The sequence below is a fragment of the Artemia franciscana genome, chromosome 17 (assembly GCF_032884065.1).
Source record: "Artemia franciscana chromosome 17, ASM3288406v1, whole genome shotgun sequence".
Classification (NCBI taxonomy): Eukaryota; Metazoa; Arthropoda; class Branchiopoda; order Anostraca; family Artemiidae; genus Artemia; species Artemia franciscana.
In genome coordinates, this window is record NC_088879.1 from 30763223 (window position 1) to 30777281 (window position 14059).

Consider the following 14059-nt stretch of genomic DNA (forward strand, 5'->3'; position numbering starts at 1 on the left):
TATATGTAAGTTTCACGGTTGTCACTCTAATGTCTCTTTAGTTTTTACAAAACAGGGGTATCCATGTTTATTGCTGAATGTGGGCTGTATTTAGTAGGGCAAGTTTGTTTTCTCAGTTAAACTCACTGCCTCTTCTTCTTCCTCAATTCAGCAATTCTGAATTGAATCAACAAATCAACTTCAGCAATTCTTGATGCACGTTCAGAATAAGAAAAACTTGTTACCATTTATTGACAAAAGAAAAGAAGAATTGGACAGCTACCGAAAAAGAGTCCAAGCTAGCCATTGCCTGTTGTCAGTCATCAAGAATTATTGCTAAAATCTTAAACATTCTTATTACGGTTATCATTTTATAGCTTTCAGGCATATATCAATCAGAGCACTTTAATACCAACCTGTCCCCCAAATTTGTCGACTGTCCCATAATTTCTTATACTTTTTTGTGTACTTAAACTATTTGTGCTGATCTTTTGCAACCCCCTACTCCTTAAAAAAAAGTCAGCCGTCGGGAGAAAACTTCGGACGTAACTAGCTAAATCCCCAAGTAAAATTTTGGCTTTTGTCCCTTGCAGAATTTTAAAAAAGCTGTTTTATTTGTACACTATTGCTAATAACCATAAGCCTACAAATTGTGCTACTTAAATTGTCAAAATTGGTTCAATTATGCCCTAATCGGTATAGTTTTTCGGAACTTCTGGATGATAGGTTATTACCATTTTGAAAAGCACCCGAGTTAGGGGAATTCAACTTTTTAGAATGGATTCAGAGTCTTTTCCCTGGCAAAATCTTGTGATGTTTCTACATCCTCATTTCTCTCCCAAAAAACACTTACTTTCTATAAGCTTTGGAAAACCTTATCTTTTAGTATATTCTTGAGTTTTCTCAGTATTAACGTTTGTTTACCAAGATGTGAATCTTAGAGGGGATGTAACATGGTAAAGATCTATAAAGAGAAAGCCAAGAAGTAAAAAATACGACTCAATTTAACTAAGCATGATAGTCCTAACTGTCAAAAATGCCTGATTTTAAGTTTTATAAAACCATAGCTCTGACAGGGCAAATAAAAAATTACTATAAACAAAAAATGCATACAATTTTCACTCGAGACAAACCTTCTTTAACCATGTGCATTCTGGCTGGGGGCATTTATCAAGGAAGCGTGTGGCCTCTGGGTCTTGTTTCTAATTTTTTCCACTAGATCGTATCGGAACTTCTAATTACTAAAGACGCTTTGCACTAGAGGCAAACCTTCTTTAATCATGTGCATCCTAGCTGGGGGGCATTTATTAATGAAGCGTGTGACCTCTGGGTCTTGTTTCTAATTTTTCCCACCAAGTTGTATCGAAATTTTTCCCACCAAGTCGAAACTCCTGAGAGGCCTAATTCTATTAGAAAATGGAATTAGGCCTTAGAAAATGAAAGGTTCTAGTGCTTTTTAAAGTTAAATTTAGCATTATCAAAAAACATGATTGGACTATCAACTATACTTTCCTTGCCAAAAATAACTAACAGTTGGTTAGACCTCATTCTACTGTGAAAACCTACTGAAATTAGAAAAAGACAAATAAAAACTTCAAACACAGGGACAAAACGGAAAAATAAGAATATTAGAATGAATTTGGGAAGGAACATAGCAATAACTGAACACTGGGGTAGCTACAGAAACAAAATATAGAAACAAAGGAAAACAGGAACCATGGAACATAAAAATATCTAAAAAACAACCATTGAGGTACGTAAATGAAACTTTCAGAAATTTCAAGAAATCTTGTTTAAGCTAAAACCAGAACTTCTTTTTTAACTGGCTCCCTTATTACTTTCATGATATTAAAAAAAAAAGTTTGCCTGGACAGTCATTACTTAAATAAAGGGCAGGAGATTAAGAGATTTGTTTTTCAATTTTGTTATTTTTACAAAACCATATCTATTTTTGCTATTTTGACAAATTCTCCCCCCCCCTAATGTGTTTGTCCAACAACAGAGCCAAATTTTAATTTTAACTTACCATTTCAGTTCTTAAGATCGTATTTTATTTTAAGTCTCATTTTATTTATGCAAGTGTTTTACTGACAACAGCTCTTGGATATAAAGCAGAAATATTCATTAAAGGCTTGAAAAATTCCACTTTCTTGGAAATTCCCTATTGCTTTACCTGTTGTTTTTTTCTTAACAAAGGACTTAATTCTTAGCCTTAATGAGTAAAATTTGATATTTTTTAGGGAAGACCTGAACACTTGATTTTGTGTGAAATGTTTGTGTTCCAAATTCAGAAACGCAAACAAATATAAAGGGCACCTTTTGTGCAATTTCCTTTAATATTTCATTAAGCTAGTCAACCATTCGATTTAACTAAAGCAGGATTCTTTTGAAATATCTTACTTTTTTATATTTACATTCTCGAATATACTCGGGATAATTTATCTCTTAAGATTCTTGATGAAAAGTTCTGATGAAGTTTCAAAACTTCCATAGATTTTCCACTAAGAAATATAAAAGTTATCTCCTAGCCTGCAAAGCCATCCTAGCCGAGTGGAATGGTGAGCCGGATTTTGAATTCTTTGCCAGAAAGGGCGGGGGCTCTAATCCTAGTGTGCCTAATTATTTGGTTTGGGCCAGTTTCAGTTGCATGACTCTGTAAGCTCAGCCAGATTCGACCCAGCTTTAAACGGGTACCTGGAAGGGTGTGCAAAAGCACAGGATGGCTGGCTCTCGTCCCCCCATTGTACTTCCTGGCTGAAGACTGAGATCAGCACCGCCGGTCCGGACCTTAAGGATCTAGCACTGCATCCTTTACCTTTTTTTAGCCTGTGAAGCAGCATAAGAAAGAAAGAAATAAAACTGTCACGGATCAAAAATTAAAATTTCAGGCCAAGTGAAGTTTTCTCCATTCATCTAGTTATGAACTCGTTTAGAGAATGGAAATAAGTATCAAAATCTTGGGACTGGAGATCTATGTCGAGGAATCTCAAATCTTAGCAACATTTGAAGGGGAGTGAGGATTAAAACGAGGAAACATTACAACAATGAAAAGAATTACATCCTTTAAAAAAAGAACCATGCAAATATTTTGGTCGTGACCTCCCCTCAGTCGTCCTTTGTGCAGAATAAAATTGAGAACAGATCTCGAATATATGTCGAAAATAGAAATTATAGCAGGTAGAAATTGTACCAGGTCAAAAATAGATATAGAATAGAAAATAGAAAGTATATAATTTCTGAGATCACACTGGCTAGTCATGACAGAACAAAAAATCGCAAAGAAGAAAAACGAGGACAATAACAGCCAGTGAAAAAAAGAAGTAGAAAGTATTATGCAAGCAGTTTGTTTGAGACCTTTGCTCCACTGTCCTTTGTGCAGAATGAAAAAAAAATATGTAGATAAAAGTCCAAAGGGCAAAACAAACCCCAAACCTCAAAATAGACACTGAAACTGAAGTAAGGACCCTTTTGAAGCAACTATGATAGGGTAACTGACTAAAAATTACAATACTGAATGGTATTTCATAATTTCATTTTACGTAAGGCATTCCTAAAGGCTACAGGGTATTATCAGAGATTGTATTAGATTGTGAAATATAATTTTGCAGATACATTAAAAAACGATCGGAGTTAATCCGTTTATTATAAATGGGGCAAAGAAAAGTGTCTCCAGTATCTCTATTCAGGGCAACCTTTAGGTGAATGCACTTTTTCATTTCAGCTGCCTCCCTGAAAACTTGCATGAGATCTTTAATAGGGGCAATATTGGAGGTATTTTCAAACAAAATGAAATGCTGTGGGGTGTTGTAGACATGTGGAGCCAAGGCGGAATCAAAAGTCTCAGACCTTTGGCCTAGCCCTATGGCTTTGTTGTATGAGGACCTGTATTCTGATAACCTCTCCCACAATGGCCATTTAGTTCTGCATTCATAAAAACAGCCATAAGAAAAGGCAGATTTTTTTTTTGTTTAACTTATGTCTTTTGTATGGCTAAGGCTTGCTCATCAGAAAATTTGTAAAATTACAATTCAAAAAATTTCAAAATTACTGATTTTTTTATCCTAGACTCTATCCTGGTCTGACCTTTGAGAGCCTATCTTCTAAAGTTCTTACGCTGGAAGAAGCCCATTTCTTGTCAAAGAGATCAAAATTTTGCTTGCCTCAAACACATTTAAATTTCTCATAAATAGTCTCCATTGTGAAGGTGGGTATATATGGTTCACAAGGTGCTGTGAAAAATCCAGATTTCCTTCAAGGAGAGGTGGTTAAGGATGTTCTTGACTTTACTATGTATTCCTCAAGCTTGAGAAAACAGAAAACGTAAATTCTCAAAAATTCAGCTAAAGCCACAAACATCATTATTACCAGGGCTGATAAAGGGAATAAGTTTGTAATCCTTGATAAAAAGTTATGGATATTTTCACTCACACTTACACTTATAAGCCTATAGATTCAAACCCCACCAATAGGTTCACCTGTGAAGATTGAAAGAAGCTTGGAATTTTGCAAACTTAAAAGACTTATTACTCCAAAAATGTATACATTATTTTATTCTAAAGGTTGCTCCACTTTTAAATTTTACCATCTCAAAAAATCCACAAAAAAAAGAGTTCATCTAACCCCAACTGTGGCTTCTTATTACTCTCCAGACAGATTGGGAAAATTGTCATCTCATTCATGTTCCTTTTTTTGTTTATTTTTGGATTTTTGTAAGAAATTTTGGTGTAGTGGGTGTTGTACAAATTCTGACAAATGGCCAGTGTTGCCACATTGGATGGAGAGGATTATGCTTCTTTGAGCTTAAAATTATGCTAATTGGACAGATTTATGCTATGCTTCTATATTTTCCCAGGTTTCAGAAATAGTTGATCAGTTAAGACAAGTCAAATTCTGTCTTAACTTAATAAAGGTTCAGAATAGAATATAATATGATGATAATAGCATAATAATTTATTTTGAACACGTTAAGGGAACAAAAGCAGGTATAAACAAAGGAGGCAAAGAAAAAGGCAAAATAGCAGAGAAAATAAGTAAAAAGGCTTTTTTTTATGTCCAGGGGAAGGATCTTGGTTCACAATTTTCTTTTTTTTGCAAGTTGTCTTTCTTCTCAAAGCAGTTGACAGCATTTGAAAAACATAGTGTCTTCACATCATCATCAAAATTTTACTTCAGATACATTAAAAAAGAAAGAAAAATGCAGTTCATATTCAATGATCTCTTCATCTTCACTTTTGGATTTGACTTCTTGACCAGGGGGTGGGGTGGCTATGTATAGGTTGTTGGAATTGTGGAGCTTGATTTGATTGTCTGTAGGGACATATTTGTAGCAAACTGTATTTTTTTTTAGTTGAGGTTTTGTGACCAGCATGGCTTCAATATTTTCTTTCTTCAACCTATTCCACTTTTATGTCTTGACATCACTGATCCAAGAAAAAATTCTTCCTGAGTCTGTGTTTGAATGTGATAGGGAGAGCACCCTCTTGGCAAGTTCTGCCAGATCTGAGAAATCCCTTTTGTCAGTAAAGTTCATAATTTTGGTCAATAAATTTCAGATATCCATTCATTCAGAGTAACACAAGTTTGAAGAGCTGGCTGACAGCCATCCAGAGATTGCCAAAACAGGGATATTTCCCAAGTGGCACTGAGGATCCCTTTAAGCTAGCCTATTTCTTAGGAGAAAGACTTGCAATTCATGAAGTGTCTACCAAAAACTAGAATCCCCAACTGTAACTAGCCACCAGTGATAGATTTTGGTAGATTAGACAAAAATATCTGATTAGTATAAGCTTTTCACAAAATCTTTTGGCAATAGTTTGGTGTCTAGTAGCTATCAATCAGTTCTTGAACCATTGCCTATGATTGAAAGGGCTATGCCTAATTGCAGAGCAAAATTCTCTCACCACTCACCATCAGCAACAACAACATGAAACCACTCTAGATCTCAAAATTTCATGAAACAATCATATTCACCAATCCAACCAATCACCACATGTCTTTAAATTCAAATATATTGCGTGCACTTTTCTTTGCCACACACAATAGACCACAGGATCAAAAAAAATACCAGATGGTTCGTAGAATGTCACTGTGCCGAAAATGTTACTTTACTCTGGCCCGAAAATTCAATAACCGATCTTTGGTGTTCGTTTTATTTAAGTGGCGTTATGAGTTGCTCTACTTCGTCTTAGATTATGCTACAATTATGCTATCTTAAGGAGGATTATGCTTGGATGCTTTTGGTTCCTAATTATGCTAGGTTGCGCATAGTTATGCTATATCTGGCAACACTGCAAATGGCAACGTCAGTAGTTTTAAGAATTTGAATCAACGAAAACATTGTACGATCCTCAGATAAGATCCCAAGTGATCAGACAGTACCTAATTTTAGACCGGTGATTTGATTAAAATATATGTTTCCTAAAAATGGACAAATGTTTCCAATCTTTGACGTGATGTAAACAGGTTCAGATAGTTGTTGTTGATTGATAGTAGGACTTGGTTAGTTATCATTGGCTGGCTAGGCTACAATTTTTGAAATTTCTTTATTTCAACATTTATATTTAGACTAAATTTGCACCTGCTGCCTAGTCTGTTTAGTTAAAATTTTTCTGCTACACTAGCCTACATGTCTCTTAGATTGAATCTGTCTGCAATTTGGGTACTTTGGTTTCAACTTTAAGATCCTGTATCCAACATTAACCAGCATTTTTTATGTTGAAGCTCAAACTGTAATCATGTATCCAAGATTAGGCTCCACTATTGGCTATCACTGTTCAGAAATTTATCATTTACCAAAGTATTCAAGCCAATTGAATTCTTATCAAACAATTTTCTGTAATTGTTAGTTTCATCACAAGCTATCTAAAAATGCACATTACTAAATATAGCAGGTTTCTGATGATTGTATATTGTTTCTTTGTCATTATTACAGAAGTGCATCCATTTTTTAGCTTTCTAAAATCCCCTCCAACAAAACTAAAAGTGCATAAAGTGGGCAGGGTTTTGAAGCCAAGGTAAATGTTGAGGGTGTACAATATGAATGAATAATGACATAAAAACAATATGCAATCATCAGAATCTAGCCATATAGGCTACAGTAACTAGAAAAAAAAAATTCAAAAATCTAAAATATCTTGCCTTTGAACTTTTAACACCACAGATTCTTCCCTTGACTGCCCTCAATTTCTGGTGAAAATAGGTTTGCAATGATAAAATATCATGAAGATAACAAATAAGGCTTAACTTATCACCATAAAGTAGGTCATAAACATGAACCAACAATTCAACCAATCAGAACACAGACCTTGCCCTGCTGCCTGTGGGGCTCATAGATCAATTCCCTTTGCTCTATACATAATGTTATTATAAGCAAAATTGGACATTTGTTTTGTTCAGACAGTTGACTAGTTTAAACATGAAAGTGAACAATTTCAGATATTTACATAATGGATGCATACGTTTTTTATTTATCTTTTGACTTCCTACTATACAGAAATTGCCAGTGATAACCAGAATTAGTATATAAAATATAATTTCATTCATATTTTGCTACCCCAACTTTTCCCTCAGCTTTGAAACCCTGTCCACTTTACACATTTTTAGTTTGCCCCATGGAGGAGGAGGGTCAACCAGAAATGGATGTGCTTCTACAATTGGTATTTCTATGTATTATTATATGAAGACTATTCTGCTTTGCAGCATTGTTTCCAGTTTAGACAGCTTGTGATAAAACCAAACAATCACCCAATTTTCTTACAAATTCAGCAGTGAAATAGTCTAATTTTTAGGCCAATTTATTTTGATTCTAACCCCCCTTGTAGTTCAGCTGCAACTAAGCAGAGTTTCAGTTTTTCTAACCCCCCTTGTAGTTCTGCTGCAACTAAGCAGTGTTTCAGTTTGTATATAAAAATTTACATTGCAAAACAAAACAGACTTGAAACAAAGATGGCTGCAAAGGTAGGCTAGTATATGTTTTGCACAACCTCATGCTTATGAAACCTGAAATCAGGGAACAATCTGTCCCAAAAACAGTGGTTCAGAACAGGCACAGTTTGCTAAATCAGAATCTGTACAAGAGGAGCTAGATTTGCCCACAAATACTATTAAAGATGGTCTTAATAACTGTGAAAGTGACTGATTGTTCTGATATTGTAATGCAGTGCTTAGTTCATCTAGGTGATCAAAGTGTTACAACCACTTTTCCTATATAGGCCTAACTTCTATTTAGAAGTTTTATAAATAAATAAAAAATAGCATATGTATGACTTGAGAAATGTGACTGAAAACAACTATCTGAATATGCAAGGTTGTTGAGGTAACATTTGTCTCAGGTTTAAATGTAGAAATGTGTTTACTCCCAAATAATGATAAATTTGAATTTTTTTTTTTTACAAAATAGTTGTCTAAAAATTAGGCACTGTCCAAGTACTAAGATATTACCCTAATCCAAGATTACCAAATTGGTAAACTAGACTATTAATTAATGATCCCTTGGCTTAGGGACTTCAGCTATGTCTTCAATATTGCTTTTCAAGATGAAGTTGCTAGTGTGTTTTGGGTTTGCCAGCAGCTCCAGTCTCAATTGGTGTTTGTTAAAGCTCAAAGAGCACATCAGATGATTTTGAAGTTGCTTTTGTTTTAGGGAAAGCCAAATCAGGTAACTCTAGATGAGGGGCATTACCCTTTTAAGCCCAGGAAAATCAAAATCATTAGAAATTTTCAGTGAAAGCTAACAAAAAAGTGATTGACTAAAAAAAAAAAAAAAAAAAAATCAGAAAATTTGTTTGTTCAAGCCTAATCAGACTGAGACCTGGTGAGATAAAAATATATAAAGATCATTTATGTCTGCTTTCAGCAGCTCACTTGGCTTTGTAAAACAAACCTCCAAATACTATACACAATTCTACTCATTATAAACTTAACCCCAAATATTAAGCAATCCAGAATGTTTGATTAATGGCAAAGAAAATGCCTTGCTGCACTAGTAGGACCACTATACCTGGCAATTCAAGTCCATGTCTTTATTTTTATCTTTGAGCTTTTTTCTCTCATTTTCTACACAGCAGACAGCAGCAACAAATTCAGCACTCCTTTTAATTGCAGCTACTATCTCTGATACCTTGGTCAGCAGATCTCTATAGGTTATGCCTGTAATCATCTTGCCTCATTACAGTACTGTAATGATCTTAATGAGTCATTTCTAGATTTAGACTGGATCCTTGAAATTTTAAATCAGTTACAGTGGTTTTCAATTTTGTGGGTATTTGTGAAATTTATATATGCTAGGTTAGACTGTAACTTCAGAAATCCATGTTTGAATTGCTGCCACCAGTGCTGGAGGGTGGAGTAGGGCAGGGTCAGGTTCTCACCAACATACAGAAGATGGATTACAAGTCCCACTACCACCAGTTTTAAGAGTTTAGGGGGGCAACAGTAATACTGAGGGCTACACTCTACTAGGCTTTACCTTGGAAAAATGTATAGATGTAATAAAGTCTAGAAAGTCTTATTGTTTTCTTCAAAAGCACAAAATGAACTGAAATATACACATGGCAAGAATATCTTATTAGCCTCTGAGTGGGCTTGGCCTTTGATATTGAGACCATTTCTGGGGCCCATTGCAACATGTGCTAAACAGCTGACTTCATTTGTGAATTGATCATTATCAAATTGTCCAAAAAGATAAGGAAAAATTGTCATAGTCCAGAAAGGAATTCTCAGTACCTTAAATAGCTAGACCCCACCTTAGACTCTAGATCCTCCTGTGCTGCCAGGGCATCCACAAAGAGCTGCCAATCATCCCACATGTGCACAATGAGCAACACATCTTCCCATTGGGGTTGGATTGTCATGTGAATGTTACATAGGTCCCATTGATAAGTGTAATTCAAGGTGTTCTTTGGCTGACCTCTTCTGCAGATTCCCCCAATGTTGCCAGTCCAAGATCTATCTTGTATTGTTGTTTTAATATCTTGTGCCCAAGGTATTCTCATCTTTGCAGAATACTCTAGATGCAGTTGTTATAGAAGGCAAGAAACTATCTCTCTTGTTCCTGATTTAAATTCCAGCACTTGCTGCTGTAAAGAAGTGCAGAAAGGACATTCCTATTAAATAGCCTCATTTTTATTTTTATAGAATACTTTTTGTATTACCATACTAGTTTTAGTCAGTTTAAAGGTCCACTGGCTTGCCCTATCCTCAGCTGCACTTTCTGCTCTTTTGACCCTGAATTTTCCACTGTTTTGCCAAGGAACCTGAACTCTACAACCTATTCAACAGTTGAACCTCCATACATTATGTTCAGGGGGAATCAGATGTTGGCATGCTCTTTGTCTTCTCTGTGTTAACCTTGAGGCCAAGTTGGCAGGCATTTTCATAGAAAGTATTGAAGTGGTCAAGGAGTTTGTTCTTGTTATTTTCCACCAAGACAATATCTTCAGCAAAATCCAGGTTGGCTAGCTGTTTGGCTTTTCAAGTTTTGATGCCAAACCCTGTACAACCACAAAATGTGTAGTCAACAGCAAGGACAAAGAGGAATAGAGAAAGAACACAGTTTTGTTTTACACCAGACATGATGTACAAATATCTGGTATTCCCTTTTGAGTCTGAACACATCATTCTGTGTTTTTATATAATGCAAAAAATAGGGCCACTTTTTTTTGTCAGGAACTCCATAGCATCACAGGAATTTCCACAGCAAATCCTGGTCAAAGGAGTCACAGGAAATCAGGTACATTTTTTCGCACTCCTAATTGCACTCCTAAATCATCCACTGTAGTCTGTAGATAAGATCCACACAAGAATGGGGCAGCTGGGAACCATGTTGTTTGTCCTGTATATATTTATTGAGAACTGTCTGGATGCTCTGTAGAATAATCTATGAGAAGAGTTTACCCAAAATAGATAGGAGACTGATGCCCCCCCCCCCCCAGTTGTCACATTTTGACATGTCTCTTTTCTTGAAAAGTTCTGTCAGTTCCAGCTGCTCTGCCATTATTCAGCTTGTGAGCTGCATGTTGAACCTCTATATGACATGGTTCTTTGATGCTGGTTTTGAGGTTCAAAAAGGGGGTTGCAGGATTATCTGGTGGATCCAAAGGGCATGGTCTGTTCAGAATCTTCTCAAATGCAAGGCACACACTATAAATATTTCTGATGGGTCTGAGACATTTTTGCCTTTTGCATCTTTATCTTGTCTGTTTATGTTTTGGCATTTCCCTGCAATTTTGTTGGCAATCTCGAATATGGCTCTGGAGCCAGCATGTTTTGCTGCTTCCTCCCCCATGACAGCTTTTCTATCCAAAAGGTTGTGTTCAACCCCCCCCGCTTGTTCTCCTTTTGACTTGTTTATCCAGGTCTCTGTACATCTGGTTCTTCAGAACTGTTTTTCTGTTTTACCACCTTTTAGGAGCTGCTGTTTTAAGTTATAATGCTCACCACTGAGTTTCCAGGTTCTCTCTGATAGCCATTGATCTTTGGGTCTCTTGGCATACCCAAGCATAGCAGCAGCTGTCTGATTGTAAACCTACTTGATGGTATTCCAGGTTGAGTCCATGCAAGCATCAGTTTCAGCATCAAAGGGGAGGGCCTCATATTTGTTAGATAGTGTAACAACAAACTCATTTTGTAATTCCACAGTGGAAAGCTCCAAGGAATTAAAGGTTGGGTTTACATTGGACTTGGTCTTCTGAGTGGCCTTTAGCTTTGATGCTATCCTTGCTATCATAGAGCATGGTCAGATTGCACATCGTCACCTCTGAAAGCTCTCATGTCAGGCAGACTGGACTTCCAATATTCTGTTGGTCAAAAGGTGCTTGATTTGGCTATTCATGGCAGGCCACTACAGTCGGCTTTGCATTGTTACCTGTAAACCACACTGAGATTATTCTTTCGTTAATAGGACTCAATTTGTCAAAGCATTTGAGGCTGTTTAGGAGAGCATTATGGCCACACTCTCTACTTTTCTTTTTCTCAAAGCCTCTGTGCAGGATACTGTACCCAATATCTTGGTTTTGTTTGCCTGCTCTAGTCTAACAGACTTCAGAGAGTGCTATTATATCCAGGCCATAATTATGTATTTCTTTCATAGCCTGTTCTGTTTTTGATAGTTCTGACATTCAAGAAATCAAGTTTGGTGGGACATTTTGCTTTGAAAACTTTTGTCTGGGGGCATTCCAAGGTTGTCAGTGTTGGACAATCCTGGGATCCTTCATGGTTGGTATCAGATTGAGTAATCATCACAAAACAAAAAAAAACCTTGGTTCTCTTTGGATGTTCTTCTCCTGCCTTTTCTTTTCTTTTTTTCCTGCCATTGGGGTTAGCTTTTTGTTGTTACCTGCAAATTGTGCTGAGATGGTTCTTTTGTTAATAGGACTCGATTTGTCAATGCATATGAGCCTGTTTTGGAGAACATTATGGCCACACCCTCTACTTTTCTTTTTTTAAAGGCCACCTTGCAAGATAACAGACCCCAGAGGCCACTAGTATATACGGGCCATAATTATGCATTTCTTTTGTAGCATGTTCTGTTTTTGATAGTTGGACCATGGTTCTGACATTCTAGAAGCCAAGTTCAATGGGACAGTTTGCTTTCAAAAATTGTGTCTGGGGGTGACCCAAGGCTGTCAACATTGGGTAATCCAGGAATCCTCCATGGTTGGTATTTGGTTGGGTAATCATCACAAAAGGTAAAACTTTGGCTCTCTTTGGGTGTTTCTATAGAATAATTTTTTGCAGAGACAGGCTGCTTGACCACCACCTAATCCTCTGCTTTTATCCAGGCTTAGGACGGGCTGTAATTACTTCAGGCAGAGTGCATGAGAACTACCTTTGATTTAGCTAGGTTATTCACAAAAGAAGCAAAAAGGATTCTAGGAAAAAAAAAATACAGAATGGATAAGGGTGACCTAAAACTCATAGTGATGTCTCTGCTTTCATATTGATAGTGAAGAGAAGTTTTAACGTGTTCTTTTTTCTCTTTTTTCCCTGTTCTGATTATAGACCATGCATCACCAGATTGACAAAGAGTGCCACAAGAGCCGCACTTTAACGACTAAAGAGCTGTATGTGGCTAATAAATCATGGATTACCACCTGGTACATTAGCCTATTTAGTATAACTCACCACTTGCAAGTTTTTCTGTAGAAATGGTTAAATCAGTGTGTTACGGGGTGGTTTGGTTAAATAATTAGTTAGTGTTTATTTTAAAGGGGGTTTGCGTTGAGTTGCTTGATGTGGATATGGGAGCTAAATTATTAATAAAATAAAAAGGCTTCGTATATAATCCCCGGTAACCTGGGAGACAGAAACATCTCAGTGTTGTTTGAGGTCTCCTGAAATAAATATAGATTCCCTTGGGACCGTGCCTGAAAGCTAGAGGAACTGTACCTGATGCCCTAATACATAGACAAAAGATGATTAAATACAATAAGGTTTATTTACTTACAATATACAACTATTGACAAAACAGCTTCAATGACTTATTGCATGAAAAGGTGAACATGAGCAATTGATCTAATGCATTCGAATCTCTCCATAAAACTAACTATTTGCCCTTGTGTTGGACTCATATATCCAACGCGCGCACTTGCCGAACAGGCTTGGTGATCTGCGGAAGTTGACCTCCACTACTATTGGTAATATTTAATCATGTGACTAGTCACGCATCCAAAAGCTATTCTTATGGCAAGGATTTCTCTTTTGGTTTTGAGAAAAACCCATAGGTCAGAATAACTGGTTACTTTGTTGAGTAACATTTTTTTTTTATCTAAATGCACGTAGTCTAATTGCGTTGGACTATGCAGACTGTTGAAAAACTCAGGGGTCAGAATAACTGGTTACTTGACTTGTTAAGTAACCTTTCACTTATCTAAATGCACGTAGTTTAACTGCGTAGGATTATGCAGACTTGTTAAATTTAGCGACTGTTAAATTCTAAATGATTTTATTCAAACCTTTTTCAAATTGAAATTTACTAAGGGGGTGTGACTGAGAAATTTAGTCCTGAATTTAAGAGTTCCTAGAAGAGTATGGATGAGAGATTTGGTCCTATATTTGAGGATTCCTAAGGGGATGTGAATGA

General features: G+C 36.3%; 2 protein-coding genes across 3 annotated transcripts in view; one reads left to right on the forward strand and one right to left on the reverse strand.

The window, feature by feature from the left end:
- The window catches only part of LOC136038139 (androgen-induced gene 1 protein-like), a 73000-nt gene extending 67018 nt beyond the window's left edge, over positions 1-5982 (reverse strand). The window contains exon 1 of one of the 2 annotated variants that reach the window (XM_065721168.1): positions 5887-5982. Coding sequence is in view for 1 of the 2 variants with exons in the window: in XM_065721165.1 (XP_065577237.1) it covers positions 5880-5904 (25 nt within the window). In the remaining variant the exon portion in view is untranslated. Of the gene's footprint in view, positions 1-5879 lie in introns of both variants that reach the window. The other variant, XM_065721165.1, reaches the window with a different exon arrangement.
- Positions 5983-6248: 266 nt separating this feature from the next.
- LOC136038142 (DNA-binding protein SMUBP-2-like) overlaps positions 6249-14059 on the forward strand; it is a 544983-nt gene continuing 537172 nt past the window's right edge. Inside the window, exon 1 of the mRNA XM_065721175.1 lies at positions 6249-6317. The gene's annotated coding sequence lies outside the window, so the exon portion shown is untranslated. The remainder of the gene's footprint in view (positions 6318-14059) is intronic.